General features: G+C 39.1%; 1 protein-coding gene across 1 annotated transcript; it reads right to left on the bottom strand.

The window, feature by feature from the left end:
- Positions 1-1,302: 1,302 nt before the first annotated feature.
- On the bottom strand, positions 1,303-3,354 carry KIF2B (kinesin family member 2B). Its single transcript, XM_031469752.1, has one exon. It carries the CDS (start codon positions 3,352-3,354, stop codon positions 1,303-1,305), a length of 2,052 nt encoding a protein of 683 aa, XP_031325612.1.
- Positions 3,355-25,354: the final 22,000 nt, after the last annotated feature.

Here is a 25,354-nt window from a genome sequence, read left to right as displayed (position 1 = left end):
GTTTTTCTTTCTGCCAGTGAGACCCTTGCAATCTAAGAGGGAAAAAAAATTGAAAAGAATAGGTAATAACAGAGTTTGGGCACAATTTTTTTGTGTCCTCAAAGGTTCTCAATCTTCCATTTACTTTCTTTGCAAATCGGTCTGCTATATTCTTCAGTAAAGAGTTTTGAGCTGCTAGACTTGGAACCAAAAGATCCTTAATGATTTTGTTATAGCATTTCATAAATAGTTTTGCTGAAAGTAGACATGCATTAGATTATATTTAGATTATCTGCTGCTTCTTATGGAGGAATAGGCTTGGTGACCCCTGAGTCAGGGAAATTTTCTCCTTTATCTCACAATTTATCTCAGGCAATGATATTCACCACATTACCTACGAGGTCTTTATGGGATATGCCCCTCCTTAGGACAGAACTTTTCTACTACTTTGCTGACTTATTCCTCACCCTAATTTCCTAATTTGTCTGCAGGAAGGCATTTTATGTGCATCATGTTAGCACAAAATTTGGGAAAGAGAGTTAGAAGAAAAAAGCTTAAAGACACCATAGTTAACAAAGCCAGTGTTTATGCAACTCATACACACTTTATTTTATCACTCTCAGGACGCACAGTACTTGGCAATTTCAACCCAAAGATTAAAAATAAAATCCTTCTCAACTCTAAGCTCTCACACAGGGTCTCTTAAAGAAAATTTCTCCCAGCCCCCCCACCCCCAACCTCCAGTAGGTCTAAGGGCTTAGAAACCATTTGAATCTACACATCAATGCAGCAGAAAAAGACTGAGTGGCTACCATTAGATTTACTCAGCTGTGCACCCCTTGAAGTGTTCCAACTCTGGTCATTTTAATCTGCAGTGCTTTTCCTTTCTAGCCACACCTTTAGGGAAAGGGTTTCATCACAGGTAGGTTCTTCTACAGCAGGGTTTCTCAACTATGCTATTGATATTTTCAATCAGATGATTATTTGTCGTGGGAAGCTGTCTTATGTACTGTAGGATGTTTAGCAGCAGCATCTCTGGCCCTCTACCCACTATAAACCAGAATCACCACTCCCCTTGCACCCAGTTTTGAGAAACGAAAATGCTTCCAGACATTACCAAATGCCCCGGAAGCAAAATGGTTACAAGTTGAAAACCACTGTCCTACAGAATAAAAACAAACCACAGAAATATGGAGGAAGAAAGAGGACATTTTTGACAAGTATATTTTAACAGGTTTTAAGCTTTCCAGGAGGACCTTTCCATCTAGACAATTCAGACAATTTTCCTTTATAAGAGAGGTGGGAATTGCAGCACTGCATCCATCATTTGGGATCTGATCTGCCATTGGCTTCACTACACCTACTCTTCTTTTGAAGGTTAGCTTGTAATAATTTTAGTTGCCTTTGAATCCCGGTCAGAATACCTATTTTCTGCTCCAAAATGGACAATAACTGGGCAATGCAAAACTCGACATCGCAGTTTACCCCGTCAGCTGTCTCCTGGATGTTACTGCCCGGCCTTTGGCTTGATTCCTTCCAGGAAATTATTGCATCCTCCATTAATGGAGAGGACAATGCATCCATTTTTTTAGGCTCCTCCTCCTCCTCACTCTGTGTACAAGGTATCTGAATAAATGCATCCCTCTGAAGGGACATTTCTGAATTTCTAATGTGATTTTCCAGCATCCTTGGCATCTCATGTTCTGCAGGATAAAGACAACGATGGTGGGGCTTTAAATTTAGAGTTAATTCTTTTACTCTATTTGCATATCTTAAAGTGTTGAGGGTGTTTTCACAAGAGGCCATCCCTGGAGAGATGGTGGCAATCATGCAAGTGGACGAGTTCCGGCCTATAAAGGAGTCGCGGAGCACCTGTGTGAGTTTGCTGCCTCTGAATGGGGTGTGAGACTTGTTCTGACCCAAAGCGCGGATGCATTCTTTGAGTGCCAGGAGGCTCTTATTAATCTCTGCTCCTTCCAGCTGCCGTCTCCGGTTGGCCTTGGCAGTATCCGCTCCCCTTTCGTTCCCAGCTAAGTCAACCAGGGAAAACTTGCCATGCAGCTTTCCTCTAGACCTTAGGATGATCTGGAACACTGCGTGGCTCCTGGAAGAGTGGGTATTGACTGATGTCTGTCCTGAAGTCCGGCAGCTGTTGCCTTGTTCCACAAGGGTCAGCATGTCCTCCACACAGCACACTTCCTGCTCCTGCAGCCCGACCACCTGGATTTGCTGATTGCCATCCTCAAGCACTTGCAGCTTCCTCTTCCAGTTCAACAGATCATACACCTTGCCTCCGTAAATCTCAAAAAATGTCCCATAGACTTGGAGGTCCAGCTTCTCGTAAGCGGAGGTTTTGAGCAGGAGGAACACATCTCGGGCCACCATTGCATAAATGCCTTTAGAACAGTCTTGGCCGTCTCTGGAAAAGGCCCCGCCCATGGTGTGCGTCTTCCCGCTGCCTGTCTGCCCATAGGCAAAGCAGGTGGCCATACCATTACGAAAGATGGACTCGACCAGCGGCTGGGCGGTGAACTGGTACACCAGCTCGTTGGAGGCTGTGTCATCGAAGGCGTGGTCGAAGCAGAAGGTCTGGTTGTCCAAGTAGCGAGTGAGGTCCACCTTTTGCTTGGACTCGTGCACCATGACCACGTTGTCCGAGGGGATGGTGATGATGTCCAGGTCCTTCATGGTGGTCTCCCGCTGGTTGAGAGGGCGCTTCCTCACGCAGACACAGATCCGGTGGTCCTCCCGCGGCTCCGGGCCCGACATCCGGCTGCTGTCCAGGCGCCTGCGGTACTCCTCGATCATGCGGCGGATCTCGTGGTTGGGGTTCCCCGCGTTGACGTTCAGGGCGCGCTGGGCTCTGATTTCCAGCTGCAGCCGTCTGCGCTTCTCCCGCTGCTTTTGCAGTTTCTCGATTTCCCGCAGGCAGGGAGACTTTTTCAGCTTCATCAGGCAAGGATTGCTGGGAACCCTCACGGCCAGGCTGTCCCCTGAGGGCGTTTCATTTTTCTGGGGAGTCGTGGCAATCCACCGTGTAGCCCTACGCTGGTCCCCGATGGCCGAAGAGGGCGCTAGAGACAAGGGTGACAATGACCTTCCCGTAGTAGGGTGCTCGGCAGAGGCCAGGGCTGGATTCAGCAGGAATATGGTCTCTAGATCAATCTTCTTGCCTTTTTTGACTCCTTTTTCGACCCACTCTACCGTGACCCACTTGTGTTCTCTTTTGATCTCGGTGACCACTGCGAGGTGGATCCGCCCGTCGCTGCGCCGGATCGCCACACAGATACCCACTTGGACGTTTCCGAAGTGTGACTTCAATGGCTTCGTGGACGAGAGGCGCGGGGAGACTGGGAAGCTTAACTGGCCGGCCATGGTGATTGATGGAGGTGTCAGGGCTCGCCTCCGGGGTCCCTTGGGGTTGGAGCAGAAGGACCTGAGCCCAAGCCAGCCTGAAGCGCTCAGAGCACTGAGTGCGCTCCCGGTATGCATCTACCTTTGTGAGCAGTAGGGCTTGGCCTGGGGCCACTCGCGTCACAAAGGGATGGGGAGGAGGGGCGCAGAGCCTAGGGCGGGGCCTAGGTGAGAGGCGGCGGGGAAAAATCACTTCGTTTGCGGTCTTAGGTGCAAAGGATGCTGGAATAGAGAGATTGCTCTCAGCCACTGAGAGCGTAGGGAGCAGAGTTGGCAGTGGGATGTATGTATGTTCCATGACATTTGTGCTTACGTTTTAGAAACATCCGTTCTCCCCTGCAGTCTTGACCTGCAATCTCAAAGCTAAGTGCTTTAGTTTGAGAACCAGTGAATGTTCCCTTAAACTTTAAGTCCCAACTTAAAGTTTTTCCTGTTTAATGGGATTTCTCATTATAAAATCAAAACGAGTTGACTCTAACAGGTTCTTGTGGTAATTTGCTAATATGGAATTCCTTTGGTGCGGCATCTGGGTTTGCAAACGTAGGATGTTTATCACATTCCAAGTGGCTCTGACAGCTATAAAGTGAGTTGTTGTACTCACTGCAGTCCTCACTATTTTTGAGATTATTTCATTAATCACGGTTCCAAACTCCTTCAGTAATTACACTTCTGGCCTCATTATCCATAATTTGGAGAGGAAAGACGTTTGGTGCAGAGAGATAATTCATCTTATACCCTAAAATGTGTGTACATGTCCTTCAGAAGTTGTTGTGGGCATAGGGGATGGGAGATGGGAAGGCAGCTAAGATGGTCAGAGGCAATATATTCTGGTAAGATTGCACCTTTTTTTTTTTTTTTTTTTTCTGTAGGATTATCTGCAAAAATCAACAATTACATTAGCTGCATGAGGATTAAGGTGACTCTTTGTGTTGAACTTTCTTTTCCCCCAAGGACCACATTGTCCTTTGGGCTATGAGTCTGGGGGTAACTGCTCTGACAAGCCGCAGTAGCATGAAGTACCATGATGTCCTCACGACTCTTCTAGGACAGAGTAACATGTGGAAATAAGTTTTTATCATAAACTGACTTCTTTTAAATGGAAAGTTCCTCTTCTAAATAAATTTAGTAAAGCTCAGATTTTGTAAAGAAGATGTGTGTGTGTGTGTGGGGAGGTGATTATTGGCGAAGCTGGGTGAGTAGGCAGTTCTCGCTACAGAAGGATGTTGAGTACCAGTGGAGGGATGGGAGAAGAGGCTTTACCTAGTTGTGTCTTTATGATTATTAATGTTTTATTTGCCACATTATCAATATATAAAAATTGTGCTTTAAATCAGTTTTTTTCCTTAGGTTTAAGGGCAGTAGGTAAATGTTTTTAATCCTTTTTTTTTATTAAGTTAAATTAGATTTTTGAAAGCATTGTGGCTTTAGAGTACTTAAAGTTTTCTTTTTTTTTAATTTTTATCTTTACCTTTGAAAAAGCTCGGCCTCTTTCAAAATTATATAAATGCCAACTTTTTGCAGTTAAAACTTATTTTTATGACAAAGCCAATAATTTTGTAGATGACTTGGTCTGTGGCAATAGTGCAAAAATCAGAGATTGAAAATGACTGTAACTCAATAAAAAAAAAGTTTAAAAAAAAAGAAAAAAATCTGAGACTAAAGTTTATTTTGCTATCCAACATATCCATAAAGGTCTTTTTTAGCTATTTCAGGATCTTTTTCCCTCCTCCATTCTCTTCTCTCTTATATAGTTTCCTTAAGATATCTCATTTGTTCCTACAGTTTAATGTTTTTAGTTGGAGGTAATACACACACACACACACACACACACACACACACACACACACACACACACATGAGTGGAAAAGAAGGAGAGAGACACCTCTTAGGTGTTTTTAATTGCCTTTAGTAGCTTCAACACCTACCCACTGACAAAAGCCTGAAATAGACCTTTGACTTCTCCCACCTCCTCAGCTCATCCTGATTTGGAGTTAAGTATTCCTTTCCCAGCCTCTAGAAGTCTTATGGAACTGTGACATCTTTTAATCTCCCAACCAATCATGATCATGTTTCCTTGGGCAATCTCATTCAGTCAGGAACTCAGCCTATTTCTCAGACTGCCTCTAGGGTTATTTAAATGGATAATTCCTTATTAATTTCCTGCTTACACACATTTTAGTAGCTCTTCATCATTCTAATTAACACAGTACAAATTCCACAAAAAAGCACATCACATCATGCACTTTGCCATCTCACCTACTTTTTCATCCCCAAACTTTCCCACTGTCCACACTTGGTCTAAAGTTGAGCCAGACTGAGGAACTTGAGGTTCTGGAAACAAAACATTTCTTTCAAATTATTACTGCCTAGCCCTGTGGTTTTCAATATTATGGTATGTGAAATTCACCTACAGAGCTTGTTAGAACACAGATTGCTGGGCCCTACCCCAGAGATTCTGGTTCAGTGAGAGTGAGGTGTGGGGCTGAGAATTTGCATGTCTGACAAATTCCCAAGTGAAGTTGATGTTAACCACTCTGGGATCACACTTGGAGAATTATTTTTTCAGCCCTCTGACTAGAATAGCTTCTCTCTACCTCCTCGTTCCCTTGAATGTTTCAGTACCCATCTTAAATCTGAGCATCTGGAAAAGTTTCTCAGACCCTGTTGATAATAATCAGGCAAAATGGCATTAAACTGAGACATTGTCCCGAGAAACAGTATCTATTACTTGTTGGGTTTGTTTGATCAGGGGAACTGAGAAGATTTATTTTCAGCAGCGACTATAAAAAAAAAAAAAATCCTCGTAGGTTAACATAACAATAATCCGTAGAGAGTCATCCAGTACTTTTACAGTTTTGATAGTCTGGAACTTCATTTGCAGCAATATCTTTTGTTTATCTACAAGTACAAAATTCAGAATTCAGATACCATGTATGTAACCCACTCATTTTATGGGGTTTATTCTAACGGAACAGTCCACCTAAGAAAACATGGTGAATCTTCAGTAATAAGACAAATCCAGCATATATCAAAGTGTGAAAACCTAGGTACAAGTGATGGCATCATTCTTGGCCATGGCCTGGATGTTCATTTATCTGGTGGATGAGCAGTCCCTCCACATTGGAGACAGAAGCCACTATGATGTTTTTTGACTGACTATAACCAAGCAGTAAGTCTATAGGAAATGCTTGCCACGTGCTATGTCCTGTGCCAAAGGGAGCCTATCCTCAAGGAACTTAGCGTTTTCACATTTTGTTCTATGTACCTACTATGAAGCCTCTGCCTTAACAAACAACTGACATATCATGGCTTCATTTCAAACCTCCTTTAATCAAAAGTCATAAGTATTCAAGTAGTGTGGGAGGAAGTAAGCACAGGAAATGAGTTTAGTATTTTCATTTATTAATTACAAATACATCCCCAGGTTGCGGCCTGCCAGAGTTACTTTATGGGAGAGAATGTGATTTCTAGCCTCATTTTGGATGCAAACCTCCTGGGAGAAATGCATCAAATAAGTGCCTTCCTTGCATGGTTTTAATGGACATCTAGCAGCTGTTCTGTTCGTTTGATCACCTTGGGGGTCTGCGTTTTTTCAGTACATGGATGCAATCTGAGGTTGATTTAGTTCTTCAGAGGAGCTCAGTAGATTTTCCCAAATATCTCTGAAGAAATGGAATTCATCATTTTCAATTTAAAAGTTTTTGTTTTGTTTTGTTTTTCCTTTGAAGAGCAGAGCGATACCTTACCAAGAGTATGCCTTTAGAAAGCAAGGGAAAATTAACTTAAGATGAGAATAGCATTTTACTATGGCACCTATTATCTCTGCCTTCTGACATTTCAACATTTTCCCCATACACTGCGCTTAACCAGAACTGATAAGTCCACATTTCTCTAGCCCTCTCACTGATTTAATAGGCAAGAATTGTTTCTATGACAACAGCATCACCTCTGAGCTATCTTTCCCCAGCTTATTAAGCAGTACTGCGTACCTGGAGATATTTATATGATTCCTATATATCTGTTGATTTTGGAAGTTAATCTATGAAGTTAGCCAAGATGGTAAGACTAATAATTGTCATTGCCTAACTTTAAACCTATTTGTGTTGATCATCTTGCAGCTTTCAGTTTTATTTAGGATACCGGAGGAGGAGGATTGGGCTCTGCTGACAGTCTACGTATCAGTGCTGGTTGTAACTCACACTGAAACTACAGAAATCGTGTTAACTCGTGAATAAAGCAGGTGCCTTTGGAGTTCAGCTGTAGCTCTCTAACTTGAAAGCCATGTTCCTTGCCCTCAGAGTCTTCCTTAGATTCTCCAATTCAGGGTATATTTAAATTCATTTGCTATGGAATAAAAAACAGCAAAATGTTATAGTTTTATAAGAAATAATTGTAGGAACTTGGATATTTGTCCTAGAAAAGATTTGAGAGACAGACCTTTCTATAGAGGGCTACCCTATAGAAGAGGAGCATAATTTATTCTATTCGATTTAAGATATGTGAATGTTTAGTAACTCAGGTGCTGGGCAATCAGAACTCAACTCAGCATCTCTTCTCTTGAAAAGCATTCCTTGACATCTATGCTCCCTTTCCACTACCTCGATCACAACTAAATTGACTGTCTTCCTCTTAATTCCCACCTTTATTTCACACTTATTTTTGACACTGCACTTACCATTTTTGATTAAAAGCATCTGCATTTGTTTTTCTAGGTAAATAATTAAGGGCCTTGAGAGAAGGGAAGAGTGCACTTTATTCACATTTGTATACACGGTTCTGGAGTATGAATTTATCAAGTTTCCTGGAACTGTGAAAAGCAGCACAGTAGAAGGATTTTTCACAGAGAGACTTCAGGTCAAACTAATGAAGGACCTCATTCAATCAGATATGCATTCAACAAACCTTAATGGCTGTCTCCTAAACGTCACGGTCTGAGCTAAATGCTAGATAGGAAATAGCAAAGAAAACAGCCCTAGATTCTGCCCTCATGCAGCTTATGGCATGGTTTTTAGAGATATATTAATGAACAGCTATGTATGTGTACAATATATATATAATATAATAATAAATATATTATTACTAAGTCTATGGATGACATTGTAATAACTACAGCCATCTAAGGGTCACGGTCCTATTCTAATGCATATTAAAGCAGAGACTAAATGGTAAATGACAGCTTGTTAGGAAAGAGCACAGACCATATTTAAGTAACAGATTCAGGCACTGGGCTAGATTTGTGTTCTCAAGCCTGGCTGTGTATCAGAATCATCTGGGAATCTTACACAAAGTACAGATTGCCTAGCCCCACCCAGACCTACTGAATCAACCTCTAGTGGTCAGAACCAGGGAATCTATGGTACAAAAAAGCACCCCGGGTGATTCTTATGTTACTGTAAATTCAGAAATCATCGGACTGAATGCCCTGCAGGTCCCTTTCTCTTCAGAGATTTTATAAACCTGTGGTTCTGTGACTAAAAAAGATGAATGATCCTTTGATACCTTTGCGGCCATTGAAATTTCTTTTTTAGTCTTTTGAATGTTTGAAGATGCTCCTGCTTCCACAAATGGAACGCAATGCAGTTTTACCCGGAAAGCTACTGTTAGCTTTCTGCAAAAGGTTTGCTGCAAAATCGAATCTTTGGTACTACTGTCTAACAACGTGAAGTCAAATTGCATGATATCAAGACCTCCGTCATTAAAGGAAATTTATGAGCATGACGGCACACCATTTACTTTTGTAACCCCCACAGAGCTTTAGAATAGCACCTTACGTGGGGTAGATATTTAATAAATGTTTGTTAAATTGAACTGTTGGATATCACGAGGTAAATATATGATATTTCAGAGTACTCATGCTTTTTGATTGCTTTGGCCTATTTGCTAAGTATACAAGGTGAAAATGATTTTATGCTAAGTCTCAGTGTGATCTCTGTAGATGACATTATAAGCACTACTTATGCTGGAGCCTAGTATCTGCTTGTCAGAGTAATGTATATTTACCATTTTGCAGATTTTATATATATATATATATGTATATACTTACCTGGAACTACAAAGCTGTAAGACTAAAATTCTAAGGGAAAAGGACATGATGTCAAGATAACCAGCTGATTCCGGGGGAAAAAAATATTTTTTTTAAACAAATATTGGTTTGTTAACAAACCAATATTTAAACAAATTTGGTTGACTTAACAGAGATAACCAGTTGATAAGTTTATACTTCAAGTATGTGTATCTAGTGTTGTGCAAGCTGCTAAGATTCAGGAATTATTGGGAAATCTCCAAATATAACCATTTGTTTTTTGTGAATATATATTTAGTTTGGTGAAGAAGGAATAGTGCTGGTATAGCAAATTTTGGGTGAGATCGTGGGCTAAAATCAGCATTTAGCAATTTTTTGTTAAGTAAATGAATTCATGGATAAATGAAGAAAGAAATGATTGTCAAATCTCGATATGGATTTTTTTAGCCAGAGTGAACTTTACAAGCAAAGTTCAGAGCATGTGATAAATATGCTTTTAAAAATATTCAATGGCTTTCCATTTCACAGCTTAAAAACTCAACATTTTATGCATGGCATTCAAGGTCCTGCATAATTTGCCCTTTGCCCTTGTTATCTACTGTCACCTTTCCTGCCTTTTAGAAATGATATTCCAGCCACATCGGTCTTCTCTCAGTTTTTTGAGGCATCCAGCTTTTTCGTAACTCAAGCACTTTGCATACCCTGCTTTACTGGGGTCTGGCTCCTTCTTAATCTGGCCTTCCACGTAGTAGCTGTGTGCCTTTGTCTCTTCTTGGGTTTGAATCCTGACTCCTCTGCTTCCTAGTCTGTGACCTTGAACAAGTTACTCCACTTCTCTCTGCCTCAGGTTTTTCCATCTATAAAAGTCACCAGTTGTCTCCACCTCATAGGAGTATATGAGGAATACATACAAATTAATGAAAAAAGTGCTTAGAGCAATGGCTGGCACACACTAAGAACTCGGTAAATGGTGATTTTTATTACCGTATTTTGTGATTACTCTATTCACTTGCTTACTTTATTGTTTATTTTCTGTTTCTCCTATGAGATCATCACTGTGTGGGAGGAGACGACCAACAAGCCACAGAACTTTAACAGGAAGAGCCCCAGACCTGGAGTAAAGACCTACACTTGTCAGCTCAGGTGTTGATACTTACTCGATCTTGTGCAAGAAACATCGCTTCTCTGAAGTTCCAACTCCTCATTTGCAAAAAAAGAAAGATAGAAAGAGGTCGGACCCAGTCTCTCAAATCTTCTCTGGTGCTTAAGTAAAAATGTTTTTAATTTACAGTTAAGCCTCATTCCAAAGGTGATATAATTATTTATACTCTGTAAAATATTCTTGAAAATGCCTTTTGCTTTATCTGGTAAATAATGAAGTCTTTGCTTAATTATGATAGAGAAACAATGACTAAAGTTTACTTGAGAAAGTGCGTGGGTTTAATGGATACATACAGATGCCCACCCACGCTTTTAAAGGATACCCGAGGAAGAATTTTTGGTGTGGTAAGAAAAAGCTTGTTAAAAACAAACAAACAAACAAAGACAGATTAAAGGGTTTGGTCTCAATCTGGATTTGGGCCCATTTGTCCATTTTTGTTTCACCAAGGTGAATGTGTTGGACTTTTCTAAAAGGGATTATGTTTTCAATCAGAATAAGAGGCTTGTATATTGAGTATAGATATGTGTGACTGTGTGTAATCAAATTATTTGCATAGCTTTCTGTTTTTAACTGTTAAGTAGCATGATATATGGTCCCAACTGTTAGAGAAACATAGTAGATGGTTCATTAAATATTTCCAGCAAATTCTGATTTCATTCCCTTGAAAATTTACCTCTGAGAAAAAGAATATTTGAAAGTTAAAAAAGAAGTACATTGAATGGCAAAAAGTTGTCCTAGAATATTTCTAAATTGTAAATGGAATCTTTGAGCTATGCTTTTTTTTCCTACTTCACTGGAACATAATATTATATGAAAGAGCTGTCTCAAATAAGATAGGAGAAAACATTCTCAATTTTGTCAGGTTTTAGTTTGCATTATAATTACTGGTCTCGTTAATTAAATAGATAACTTTTATCAAACCAATAAAAATTTGCCATTACAATGATTTACCAAAGACTGAAAGGATTATATTATCTGCTTGATGCTTTAATGAGGCACAATCAATTTTTATTAATTTTATATGTAAGGAGGGTATTAAAATATTACTAGGAGAAAACTTGTATTTAACATTACTAATTCTTAATTGTACAGAGACCGCATTAATTCAGATTACAGTTTAGTGTTAACTTCAATCTGTGAGCTAATAACACTGTCACTGTTCAATGCATGTATATTTCTTTACTATTGACAAAGTACTTACAAATACCATATCATTTTTGATTCCCTAGTAAGCTTTTAAAGTAAACAGAGTAGATGTTACTTGTCACATCCTACTAGTAAGAAAGTTGGAACTCAGAGAAAACCTCTACAAATTGACTTTTATAAAAAAAAATGACTTGAATTGGAACAAGGACACAGATATTTTACAGTAAGTTTAGGGGTTTTTGCAGTATATCACAGAGCCCATCAAAAAAATAAACCTACAAGAATCATAGTTCTCAAATGTGAATACTGGCAAAATTATGATCCCTAACTTTCAGATGTTTCGTTTTGTTTTTTCAGTATGTAAAATATGGGTAACTGATGTCAGTTGGGTGCCGTGTGGACAGTGTGTGATAATGTATGTCACACTCATATATACGACCTCTCTAATAGTAAGAATTCAATAAGCCATATTTTCAAGAAAAAAGCAGTCATTGAAGATGCTCAGGACAGAAAAGTTGAACTAGCTGAAGAGGATATTGAATCTTTCTGCCTTTTATGACCTAAGACTTGTGATTTATCTATAGCCATCTGCAGGCTTTATTTATAGACTGTCTTTTAGTTTCTTTTTCCTAGGCTCACTTGTGAAAAAAAAAAATGATTCTGTGGTGTTGTATGTCCAGAAGAAAACATGATTCTTGATGTTTCTCATAGTAGAATCACAGAATTTTAGATTTGAGAGCACTTAATAATTCATATTGTCTTTCACTTTGTCTTGTTTTTCAATACTCTGCAGACAAGTAGCCAAAAGTAAACTTTTCTGGTTGGAAACAGATAGATTTTGGGAGCTTGCCTGGTCAACAGAACTGAGAGCTATCATTTATTCAACATGCATTCGTTGAGCACAGATTATGTACCAGGAACACACAAGGTATATATACCATTAATGTTATAATCTTGCATGTGGCTGGAAAAAGTGTTTATATGAGACATTAAAGCTAATATAGCTATATTTTAAACACTAGGGAGATTTTCTTTTGTGTAAGAACCATTACTGCATATACAAAGTGCTTATAAAAATTAGTGCATATAAAAATGATTAGAGATCTGTTACTTTAGTGATTTTGTTTAAAAGATTCCTACAAGATTTTTCTTGGCTGGGAGAATCACATCTGTATTTGATAAAATGTTAAATGGTGAAACTGGAGCCAGGATATACATGATAGGCAAAAAGAATCAGAAACATAGAGTGAAAGAAAAAAATAATCTACTACGTATTGAATGGCTCTAATGTACTAAGCACTTTATATCTTACACAGCTTTGCCTTTTGAAGTTGCTTCTCCCGTTTTCCCTGTCTCAGTGACTCTACCCAGTTGCTCGGGCTCTGTACCGACCTCTTTTACTTCTTGTTCCCCTCATTTAATCATTATTTATGTTCTGTCAATTCTGCTTCTGTTGAAACCTCTTGATTCACAGATTACTCTTATTTCTGTCACTGTCTTAGTTTCGGCCAGCATTGTCTCACATAATTTACAGCAACAGCCGTCTAATTGTTCTCTCTTCTTCCAGGTTTGTCTTCAGTCTAGCTAATTCCATGCATCAAGGCCACCTTATGTCTTTTCTAAACCACACATCTAAGGCACTTTTCCCCCTTCCATGAAGTCCCATTGGCAATGCCATTCAAGACACTGTTGCCTCCATCCTTCCCGTCCCAGCATTCTTACCCCTTGTCCAACTCTATGCTACCACCCCATGATGTGCTGCACCAAATGCACTATGGCATCATGGTGGGCAGCCTACGTGCTAGAGTCAAGTAGACAGAGTATCAATTCAATAATGATTGGCTGAGGTTTAAATGAGATATGTAAATTGCTTAGCATGGTGTGTGACCTCAAAAAGCTCTATAAAAAAGCTCATTGTCATTTTCTTTGCCTCAATGTCCCCTCCACACAGAATTCTGTATCTTGTCTCCTCATCTTCCCTATTCCTCCCAATTACCACCTTTGTGTGCTTCAGGGGGTGTTTAATAACTTGCATGTCATCTCATATAAAGTTTCCCCTAGATTTTAAGATTGCATTAGATTATTCTCCTATATGCACCATTGTTTTTCTCTTTGGAAGCACTATTCTAAATTTGCCATGTGTCTGTTTTCTAAAATACACAATAAGCTTCTCGAGTTCAGTGACATTGTTTACAATATTACCTGCAGCATATCATATCAGTGCCACTCAAAAATATTTGTGAATGGACAATGAGTAAATAAATGCATGCTAGAACTAATAGTGATAAATACTATTAATTGAGATTTTACTGTGTGCTGGATCCTGGGCTAAGTTCTTCAGTATCTTTCTCATTTTCTTCGTCTCTCTAGGACTCTCTCTCTCTTTCTCTCACTCTCTCTCTCTCTCTATATATATATATACACACACACATACACATATAATGTAAGTATACAGTCACACACATATATATACACGTCTATTTGCATGTATATATTTACATATCTATGTAAATTATTATTTACATATATACACAAATATATGTGTGTAAAATATATACATATTTTGTATAAAATTGCATATATACCATATATTATGTATATTTAATTCTTAAAATGACTTTATAACTCCCTGAGGCATTGTTATCTTAATTTAACTGATGAGAAATTTAAGGCTCAAAGACAATAATTCTTCACTGCTAGTAGTGGCTGGGTTTCAGCTTACATAAAGCTCTGAAATCAATGTGCTTTTGCTACCCTACACTGTATCCATTTTATGGCCTAAGTGTTGTAGTCAAAGTCACCTCTGTTATGGAAAGGAATGGAAGAAAATATAGTGTACCCTGACAAGTTTAAGAGAAGACTGCAGAATGATATTTACTAGGGTCTCAATATTGTCCAAAACTGTCAGCAACTGGTATTTTTAATTCATAGAAATTAAAAATAATAAATAGGTGGGACTTGTGATGCTTTGCTTTGGGTCACGTGGTTCCGAGGTCGGATCTGGCAGGGTGGTCATCCCTGCTTGACCATCCTCTTCACGTACCCCTGTGGACCCCATGGATTTCGGCTGCCCCTCCCTTGCTTGTAGCTGAGGAACACAGAGAGTGTACTGGCGTCTCTGAGTAAAATGAGTTATGCTGGTGCTGGAAGTATGTTCTCTAACTGGGGAACTGTTTCACTCACGCGAAAGAAAAATTCATCTTTTTGCTCAGGGCAGCCAGCTCTCATCCTGAAATTTGAAGCGTGACTCCATGTGGAGCGAAGTTTGCAAGACCTCCTCTGTTCTTGCCCAGATTTTGATCTTTCTGAATTTGTAAACAAAACCTTGTCTCTATGCCTGAAAAATTCTTACAGTGAGTTTAGGGCCAAAAAAAAAAAAAAATAGATTCTTCCAAAGTGTGGAAAAAATTGGCCAGGTTTGAGAGTATTTTGGATTAAAAGTGGCAGGTGCATGCCAGAATCATAAAGAACAAACATGTCTCCCATGCATATATTCATTTGTACAGAAATTACAGATTGTGTGGCTGTGGATCTGTTGTATAAACAGAAACAAGGCACAGCTTCTCTGGCACTTTGTGTGAGAGGATAGTTGCTCGCTTTACAGTGGCTGGATTCTATACATAAGGATTTCTCTTCATGTCTTGCAACTGATCTGCAGCATTTTACACATCAAAGCACACCATCATTTTGAAGCCATTGCGTATCACCACTAATAATAGTTCTTGGTTTCTTACATCAGAAGTTCAAGCTCTTATTTAATAAGATTCCATGAACTGGTTGATCGTACATCAAGGTAAAAAGACAGAATGGTTTCAGTTTGGACACATGGTCTGTTCACTATTAAAGAACAACCCCGAGATAGCAAACCACTAACAAGACATCTGCAAACAAATTTTACAAAACAAACAAAATAGCCTTGTTGTTTTTTTCGTGTGTGTGTTTCACTTATATAGTTCTTTCAACTTACAAAATCCAGTTACCTTTATCAGTTGTAGTTTAACAATTTGGATTAGGTCAACTATTTTGAGCATCCACTTTTTAGTAATTATTGAACCGGGCTCACGTAATCACTACAGTTATGTGACACAGGATGTATTATTTCTTGTTCTGTGAAGAGGAAATGGAGTCCAGAGAAGCTCGTTTCCATGACCAAAGTCACATACAGCTAATCATTGTTGCAAACAAGGCTTGAAGATACCTTTATCCAAAATTTGATACTGTTTGGTGACATTTTACCTCTATTCTACAACTAGACATGGCTCTCTTAGGAATTTATGCCAAGCTAAGATTAGCTTAGCTATAGCTAAATTATTTAGTAACACTGCAAAAAATAATCACTCCTAAGCAGAACTAAGAATTTCCCAAAATGAGCTATTTGAAAAATTCCCAAATTATTTCTAACTGCTGTGTTTTGAGCAATAAAATAAATTTCTTTCCTGTACTTTTCCCCTTTGTGTTTGTGTACCTGCTCACAAAAATCATCTCATGCATAATGCAACGTAATAAACTACAGCTTGTAATGGCTACAAAGCCTTGCCCATGTGGAAATAGAACTGGAAATCCATTACCAGAAACGCATCCTTCAGATGCAATTCAAGTTTGACAAACATTAAACAATTTGGGCAGGCACTTGCAACCAATGTTTCCTCTGAGTGCTTTTTAGGTGTCTCGTCATCATGCTATTATTCTAAAATACTGGGAAGATTTAACGATTTCCTTCAGGTAAATCACAGAGGACTGAAATGACACACAGGAGTAAGCATTGCACATTTTCTTGGGGAAGATATACTGTGGGTTTCTTCTTCACAAGCTATTTTTTTTTAATGCTAGTTCTCTTGAAATTCCATTTTCTTTTTGACTCCTAAAACTATGCTGCCATTTGATTATAATTTCAAGTAAAATTGGTAATTTCTATACAAAATAAGCACATTCTCATTCACTTATGAAAATGTGAACTATAACTGCTCATGGCTCCATTTCCTTGGGTATCAAACAGAACAGTGTATAGCTGCCAAAGGATTTGAGGTTTGTTTTACCAAGAACATCTCACCTAAGTACCCTGCTCACACAGACTAGTTTTAAGCTCATTAAGAGGCCCACAACTTGTTGTTTATCTGTTTTATATACAGTAGTTAATATTTGCAAATCTCAAACTACCCATTTATCCCTTCCCACCCCTATAATAAAAAAGAATATGAAAACCAATATATGTAGATATATGTATGACTGAAACATGCTGTACACCAGAAGGTGACACACTGTAGCATTGCAATCGGCACACTGTAACTGACTATACTTCAATTTAAAAAAAAGAGACACACAACTGCTTTTAAAGTCTTCTCTCCTTGCTTTAGAGGGGAAGAAGTTCTTAGGATCTATTGTTTATTTCTTAGGAAAAAAAGGCTTTATGACTGACACATTTTTATCTGTGAAATGCGCTGAGAGACCTTAATTTTTGCCACTCTTATCACAGTGAGATTAAAAAGAAAAAAATGACCTGTGTACAGGGTGTAAGTAGGGAGATTCAAGCAAAGGACTACAATAGTCATCATCTCAAAACTACACGCCTCTTAACCACATTAACTTCTGTTTAGTGAGAAGAATTTCCCCTCCCTCCCCATATCTCTTTCTCCTTCTTTCCTTTCTCCTTCCCTCTTTCCCTCTCTCCCTCCTTCCTTCTCTTTATTCCCTCCTCCCTTCCTTCCTTTCTTTATTCTTCCTAACTCCCCTTGACCATCCTTAGATTATTTTGAAGTGTGTCTCATTTGTCTCGGATATTTCAGTGTATATTTAAACAAAATAATAATGATATGTTGAAAACCATAACCATAACATTTTCACATCTAACAAAATTAACTCTCCTTGATATCACCAGATCATTAATGTTCAAATCTCCCCAATGGCTTCTTTCCATTTGCTTTGTTCAAATATTCGGCATTTCTCTGAGATTTTAGTTAGTATTTTCTTGTTTAGATGTTGCTCCTCTAATCTTTTATTTTTTTTTCAATTTGTTTGTAGCACCAAACGTTTCATTGCTCTGAAGTGCTTGCTTTCCACGTTCTAGATTTTGCTGATTGCTTCCTTGTGATATCATTTAATATCTTCCTTTGCCCCTTTGCTGTAGAGTGATAGCTTGATATAGAGGCTTGGTTAGACTATTTCAGAGGATGTGTTATGTACTTTTTATTCAATCCCATCAGTAGGCACGTATCTGGTTGTCTCTTTTATTGTGCTGTTGTAGTGGATCCTATTATTGTTCAACAGACAGTCTCTCTCCTCAGGCTTCCTTCTCCCCAACTTCCATAAGAAGAGCGTGCCTCTCCACTCCACTTGACTTGCTTTAGCATACGGAAATGTGAGTGGATATGACATTCACCACATCTGTGCCAAGGCTTCAAATATATTTGCAACTTCTGGCTTAGCTTTCCAGAGTCCCCACCTTCTGCTGAGTGCATCGTGTGTTCCAAATTGTGGCTGCTTCTGTAATCTTGGGTTACAGATGGTGAAGACAGAAGCAGTAGACCTGAAACCTACTCACCTTTTAGAGTTTGAACCTCAGCCTAACATCATCTGATTTACAGACCCAATTGTTTCATAACCAAGAAAGGAATTGTTGTTGTATGCTACTGAGTTTTGTGATGATGTTTAAAACATTATTGCAGCAAAGCTTAATGACACAGACATAATACTGAACTGTGGATTGAGCTGTTACCAGATTGTTACGTCATCTTTTAACTTGACAGCTTTGGCAACCATTGATGGTTATTGCTTAGATCTTTTATTGTAATGCGATTTGCAAAGAGGCGATGTTCTAAGTCTATCATGTGTTATTCATGTATTACTCCCAGAAGAGTTCCTGGGAGGTACTCTGAGATAGCTTATAAAGGAAAGTTAGAATAATTTTTTTTAATTCTTCACTTTATTTGCTAGTTTAAAGAATAATGGACTGGTTCCCTAGTATCTTCCAAAGGTGACTAATGAGGTTTTATTTTGTTTTAAGTATTATGTACTCATGAATTTCAGCCCTAAAGAAATCATTAAACACTGTTTGATGGGTTTCCACCAATTGCTGATACTAATCTCCTTGCTGTTCATATTGTCTACTCTCAAAATATCATTTCTATTTAAATCTAATGTTGGTGAATTTCTTAAACCATAGAACTGGAACCTTTCCCTTTTATTTTTCTGGTGGACCTACTTTCCCTTCTCAAAAACCTAGAAGTCATTCCTAGGGTTGAGGGAAGCAGGAAAATTGCTGACAGTAAAATTCCTTAATGGACTGAGTCAAAGGCAGCGGTTGCTGATTGTTGGGAAACTGCCAGGGTGGGGTGCAAGGTATTGGCAAATAGTTCAGAGACACATTGCCTAAAATCTGGGAATCTTACTACAATTCATGAAGTTCTATTGGTGGAGGATCCCTGACATAAAGATGGCATCTCAGTTAAGTGATCTTCAGTAAATGACAAATAAAGGATTAACTGCCTGGAGCATTAGTCCCACTAATTCAGTATTTATAGCCATTCAAGTTATTAGCTTTTTAATTAACACTGAAAGATCTGAAAGTACTTAATTGTATTCCGTTCTAACTATATTAACAAATTATACACATGAAAATTAAAATTCTGTTTTTCTAATATTCTCTTTAAGAATGTGCAAATAGAGTTGATGTTTTCTTAATAAATGTCTCTCAACTGTTATTATGTTTCTAAACAGGATGGAAAAAAAATACAAGTTAATCGTGCTCATTTAAGTATGTTACATCCAGTTGGGATTATAGAATGAAAACGAGTTTTACACAAGGCTGTTAGAGATATACCACATCCATTTATTTAATTCTCTGTAATAACAATCTACTCATTGAATTATTTAACACACCTTTGTGCATTCCAGTCTGAATGTGAGCAGATTAGATTATTACATTTATTTTCTTTAAGACAAAGTCAAATGGAAGAGCTATTTCAGAACCTATAGAATAAATATGATATAAAGAAAAGTAAATACACATTTGAGGAGAAGAGTAAGAATTCCACTTCTGACTCCCTGATTGCTTACTTGGGCTCAACTTTAATGAAGCTGGCTTAAGGATCTTACTGAGTGAAGCCTCTAATCCTGAAGTCTTTCAGTTCTTTGATTGAAAATCTAGACAGATGCTTGTTTTTAGGTTGTTCTTTATGTTTTATTTTATGCCTTCAGGATACACAAAATCTGTGCTGGTAATAACATCTGATGGCTATAAGATACAATAATCCAAATACTGGGTCAACTCCAGTGTGTAAGTTGGAGTTGAGGGCGGCTTTCTGTGCCAGGATAGCTGTCAGCCCATGAGGATTTGCTTTGCCATGTGTCTGGTCTGAAGAGATGTGGCAGGATAGCAGGTGCAGCATGAGTGATGCTGTCCTGCCACACCAGACTTAAGAACTCGTACTGCCTTCCACCCCCATCTGAGATGTAAGAAGCCTGCACTTCTCCATGGTCAGCCAAAGTAGCAACCACATAATTAGAGAAGAAATAATTAATGCGTTAAAATTTTCCAGAATCTTCATCCTCATGAAAGACAGAACTACTTGGGAAAAATCGTTGTTGAGGTAGCATCCCAACCTTTCCTCTGCGACCTTCACCACTTCTGTGTTGAGAGGCAGGACATGCGATAGGGACAGAAGTCCTAAAATCCTATGCGTTCCTTAAAGAGAGCCCTCCACCTCACCTTCCTCACCCAGCTAAGTACATGAGGTTTTAGTAGTTGTAATAGTTTTAATTCCCTATTGCTGCATAGCAGACCACCCCCAAAATGAGTGGTCTACCACAATAACCAACTTATCATCTATTACAGTGTCTCATTATTCTACATAATGAGTGGGTTCAACTGGATGGCTTTTATGTTCCACATGGTATTGATTGGGGCTGACATTATCTGGGGGTTCAACTGGGCTGAAATACCCAAGGTGGTTTATTCACATCACTGGTGTGCTGATGGACAGTAAGAAGACCAGGCTGAGCGAGGCTAGGACAGTAGGATGGCTAGGTCTGTCTGTCTGTCTGTCTGTCCATCTGTCTATCTGTCTGTCTATCTGTCTGTCTGTCTGTCTATCTCTATCTCTCCCTTTCTCTCTCTCCAGGTAGTTTCCCAGGGCCTCTTCCTCTTCATGCTTTCTTGATGCCTGTTTTTTCCCCAGCAACTTAGCTGGGCTTCTACAATGGTAGAAGGCTGCCAAGAGGCGAAAAGTAGAAATTTCTAGTCCTTCTTAAAGCCGAGGCCCAGAACTTTCACAGTGACACTTCTGTGTCCATATGCAGAGTCAGCACTGAAGGGGATTTGTACAAGGGTGTGAACGCAGTGCAATGCACTGAGTCAGCTTTGAAGAACAACTGTCATGAGAATGGAAGCCACCTTCAAATGTGTGACTCTGAGAACAAAAAGGATTCTGCATGCTTTTTCCTGGCTGCCCTTGGAGGTGGCAGTCCCCACACTCCTCCCAGCAGTTTCACAGAATGGGAACGTACGACCTAGAATTATGGGCTTACTGGACAGACGGCCCTAAGAGGGAGGGAAATGAGGAGCCTCAAGGGAGTCAGTGAACTAGAAGAGGCTGACAACCCTGGTGAAGGGATGCTGGATGCTGCATCTGAAAAATAAAGATTTATAAAGAGTTCCTTACGTCTTTGTAGAAAACTCATAGGTTATGAATGCCCATGAAAACCATGTGTTCTGTCTCTCTCTAGACACACAATTGCTCTCAACTTTAACTTGTTCTTTAACTTGATCTATAAGGTTAATCACAATTTTCAGACAACATAATTTTTTTGCTACTTCAACATGCTGAAAAATGTAACCATTAAGAATGTGTTCGCTCAGAATTCATTTACTCATTCAACAAACATCCATGGAGAACTTAGGCACTGTTACAGGAGACACAGCTGTGCAAACAGTTCACCAAAGTCCTACTTTCATTGGCTTTTTGTTCTGATGTAAGAGAGGAGACAGATGATACAAAAACTAAAGTATAGGTAGTGTGTGTGATATTAAGAGAAATAAAGGAGGAAAAAAGTTACAGTACATGTGTGTGGGAGGGCAACAGTGGGGGCAGCAGAGGGTGCCTTGCTGAGAATACGCATGAGTGAGGGAAGCAAACTGTGCAGATATCCAAGGGGAGAGCATTGCAGGTCAGGGGAACAACACGTGCAAAGACCCTAAGGTAGAGCACATCCAGCTTGTTTTTGGAATCATGAGACAGCTCTTACGGCTGGGCTAGGATCAGCAAAGAGGAGAAATTTGAGCATGAAGAATTAGGAGAGGTAAAGAAGAGCATGGTTGGAGGGTTGAAAGTCTGGCAGCCTTTCTTTTCTGTACAAGACTTATACCACGTAAAAGTGATTTGAGTGACTTTTTTGATCAGTTACCTCTAGGATGGCACAGAGCTAATATATCGCCAGATACATTAAAAAAAAAAAACCCAGTAAATTTACTATATACAGTGGGTGCCTTATAATAGCTCAGTTTGTTCAGGGAATTCCAGTTGAGAAATGTTGGCTTTCTAGGCCATGATGAGGTCTTGAATTTTACTGTGAGTTATATGGAGAGAGGCGTGATCTTCTCTGATGTACATTTAAGATCAATGTGGGTGTTTGCTGGGGAAGAAACACTTCCCAAATCTCTAGTCATGTAGTTTAATACTTCCTACTAAGTGCAAGGACATCATGTTTGCCTCACCTAAGTCCCGAATCTATCTCAAAATTTTAAAGACAATTTCACTGACTACGGTTCTGTGCATGGGAATGTTACCCCAAGGAGGGAAAAAGCCTTGGTTCTTGTCTTACCGGAAAGAGAAGAATTCAGATGGGAGATGAAAACGTTGTGTAACCAGCGTTTATTAGCAAAGTGAAAGTACACTGTTGAGAGTTGAAGGTGAAAACTGGTCCTAGGGAGGCTAACAGTGACCCGCCTCCCCCAGTCCCTGTCTTTTGTGTGGTTGCCCAGGGGCTGTCTTAAGCTAATTTGATGGTTGACATCATCTGAGTGGCATGTGTAGGTTATATTACCTTTTCCTTATTGCACGTGCCCTTTCCCACAAGGCGTACAGAAAAACCCCCGGGGGTCTAAACCACAATGCTAATTACATTCTATTTAATGTTGGGTCATGTCAGGTTGGGTCTTTCTCTTTACCGCACAGTCACAGCCTTCTGGGTTCTAAGCATCTTCTTTCTTGCCACATATTTAGAGAGAGTAAAGCTCTTTGAAGCCCCTTATTCTGAGTGCCGGTATATCGTTATCTTCTGAATTATTCCCTCCTTTTCCTACTCCCTTTGCCCAGTGCCCCTATCTAACTACCTAACAGGAATAAATTCAAAGAAACAAAAATATTATTAGAAGTCTTGATCTAAATAATTTGGGGTATGTATAGAAGCCATAATGGGTTTTATATACTTATTTATTAATTTATGTGGGAATATGCAAGATTAAGGTTCTACATTTTAACTGTATTTTAGAATGTCATGGATCTCATTTATGTACGTATGTATTTATTTATTTACTCACTAATTAATGTTCACTGTGCTAATTTATAGTATTGTACAAAATAGAAATGACTCCTATAGGTGTGAGAGAGAGATAGAAGGGGGGGTGCTTGGTTCCAGCTCCTGGTTGTTCATCCATATATATAAATTTTATATCGTGGGAATATCAGTATAATTTAGTAACTTTACAGTTTTGCTTAAGCTAGCTTATAGTGGGTTATTTTCCTGACCCAAATAAGCATCTTTATGAAGACAGCTCGCAGCTACAGCTTTCATTCTTGCAGAGCCACGGCCTCACGTGACTGCTACTTGTCACACTGGGAAGACAACAAGGAGTTAACTGAGTGTATTATTGTCTTCAACCCATTTGTTCTAAAAGCAAGCTAATCCAATAATAAGCGAATTGATTTTGCGCTGTCATAAATTGCCATCAATTGCCCTCTTTGCTTTTGAGCTCTTCAGAGAGAAGATTTCTTTGAATGGATTCCAAATGTTGTTGGTTGGATTTTCCCCCATTTTAAGAGCTTTCTAAGGATTCCAGTGGTGATTAGCTGTCAGGCCACGACAGTTTGTCATCATGAAGAAGGAAGACATATTTTTAAAGGATTTAAATGACCCTGCCTTGCAGATCCACGGAAGTGTACCACCCACCACACAATACTTGCCTGTTGTTCACATTTGGTGTGATGACTGCGTGGCTTACAAAATCCTGTTCTATTCAGCAAGGGTATTCTATTTCTGCACATCTTAAATTTTTGTACAGCCTTACATTCTGGAGTCACTTTATTTTCCTAAAGGCTATGTTATCAAGTTTTGTTCTGTTTTCAATACATTTTACATGATAAAATTTGCTTGATAAAAACTTCACAACCATGAGTCTGCATTTTGATCAATATTTACAAAGTGAACACTCTTGTGTAGCCAAGCACCCAGATCCAGAAACAGAACATTGTGATTTCTTCCCCCTCCTTCTGTGTTCTTGACACTTAAATTCATTTTTCCTGTTTTTTAACTTCATATAAGGATGCACTTTTTACTTTGCACCATATAGATATACTCTTTTGTGTCTGGCCTCTGTCTCTCAATAATAGGTTCATGAGACTCACACCAGTCGTTTTATGTAGACATCATTTGTTTATTCTGATCACTATATAGATTTCCATTGTATAAATGCACTATCACATGATTTCAAATAATGAAATTGACGCTAGATTATGAATCTGAGCAGGACACTGATGTCAGTAAATGGGACCGAAAATATACCACACTTTGCTGCAGGTCGGCTTTCCAGGAAAACGGCCTCAGAGGTGGTGATTAGTGTTTAGGAAGCTTGCGGGAGTGTGTTCTCTCAAACAACACCTGTGTGAGAGGGGAAGGAAGCAGCAAGAGACCTCAGCCAGCCCCACCTAGGATGGACCTTTAGAGTGGCCTTGATTGCTCTCAAGGAGGCCTCCGTGGCCCCACATCAACTAGAACTTAGACGCTCACGGCCTAGGCCTTGGGCCAAGCGGCCACTGCAGCACGGTGCCCTCTATAGTCCTTGTCAAAGAAATAGTTCTAATCAAGAGCCCTTCCTGTCCTCCCTAGTGCCAGGACTTTGGCAATGCAAATAAATATGAAGATAGAAGATTCAGGAGATATTAGAGCTCTTCTGACTTATGTAACAAACAAACAAATAAAAACTTTAAATTGAGCTAAGAAAAAACTGTTGAAAGAAATAGATAAAATTAAACAACTATTTTGTGATGAGTGCCATGCTCTCCTGTTTCTTGGGGGACTTCACAGTGTACCCTTTGGGCTTATGATGGAGGAAAAAGAAAGAAATCTAATCAAATTGCCCTACTTTCCATGCTGAATATACCTCCATGTCTGCCTTTCATGGTGGCAAAGAAGAATGGAAGTAAAAGATGGTACAGGGAAGAAAATGAGAAACAGTGTTTGTTGCCCACCTACTATGTCTAAGGCACTCTAGGTGTCATGTGTCTCCTATGTTGTGAAGGATTTATTGTTATCACTACTTAAAGGAAAAGGACAACCATACTGTGGATTGACAGTTCATAGGTGTTACAAGTAAAACACTTGTATGTTCATCTAATTTCAGTTCATTATTCTTCCAGCCA

Source organism: Camelus dromedarius, chromosome 16, assembly GCF_036321535.1.
Source record: "Camelus dromedarius isolate mCamDro1 chromosome 16, mCamDro1.pat, whole genome shotgun sequence".
Lineage (NCBI taxonomy): Eukaryota > Metazoa > Chordata > Mammalia > Artiodactyla > Camelidae > Camelus > Camelus dromedarius.
The sequence above is the reverse complement of the archived record's forward strand: the minus strand, read 5'-3'. Positions and strand labels throughout refer to the sequence as shown.

Coding starts and splice junctions, on each gene's coding strand:
- KIF2B (XM_031469752.1), bottom strand. CDS start 3,354: ATGGCCGGCCAGTTAAGCTTCCCAGTCTCCCCGCGCCTCTCGTCCACG.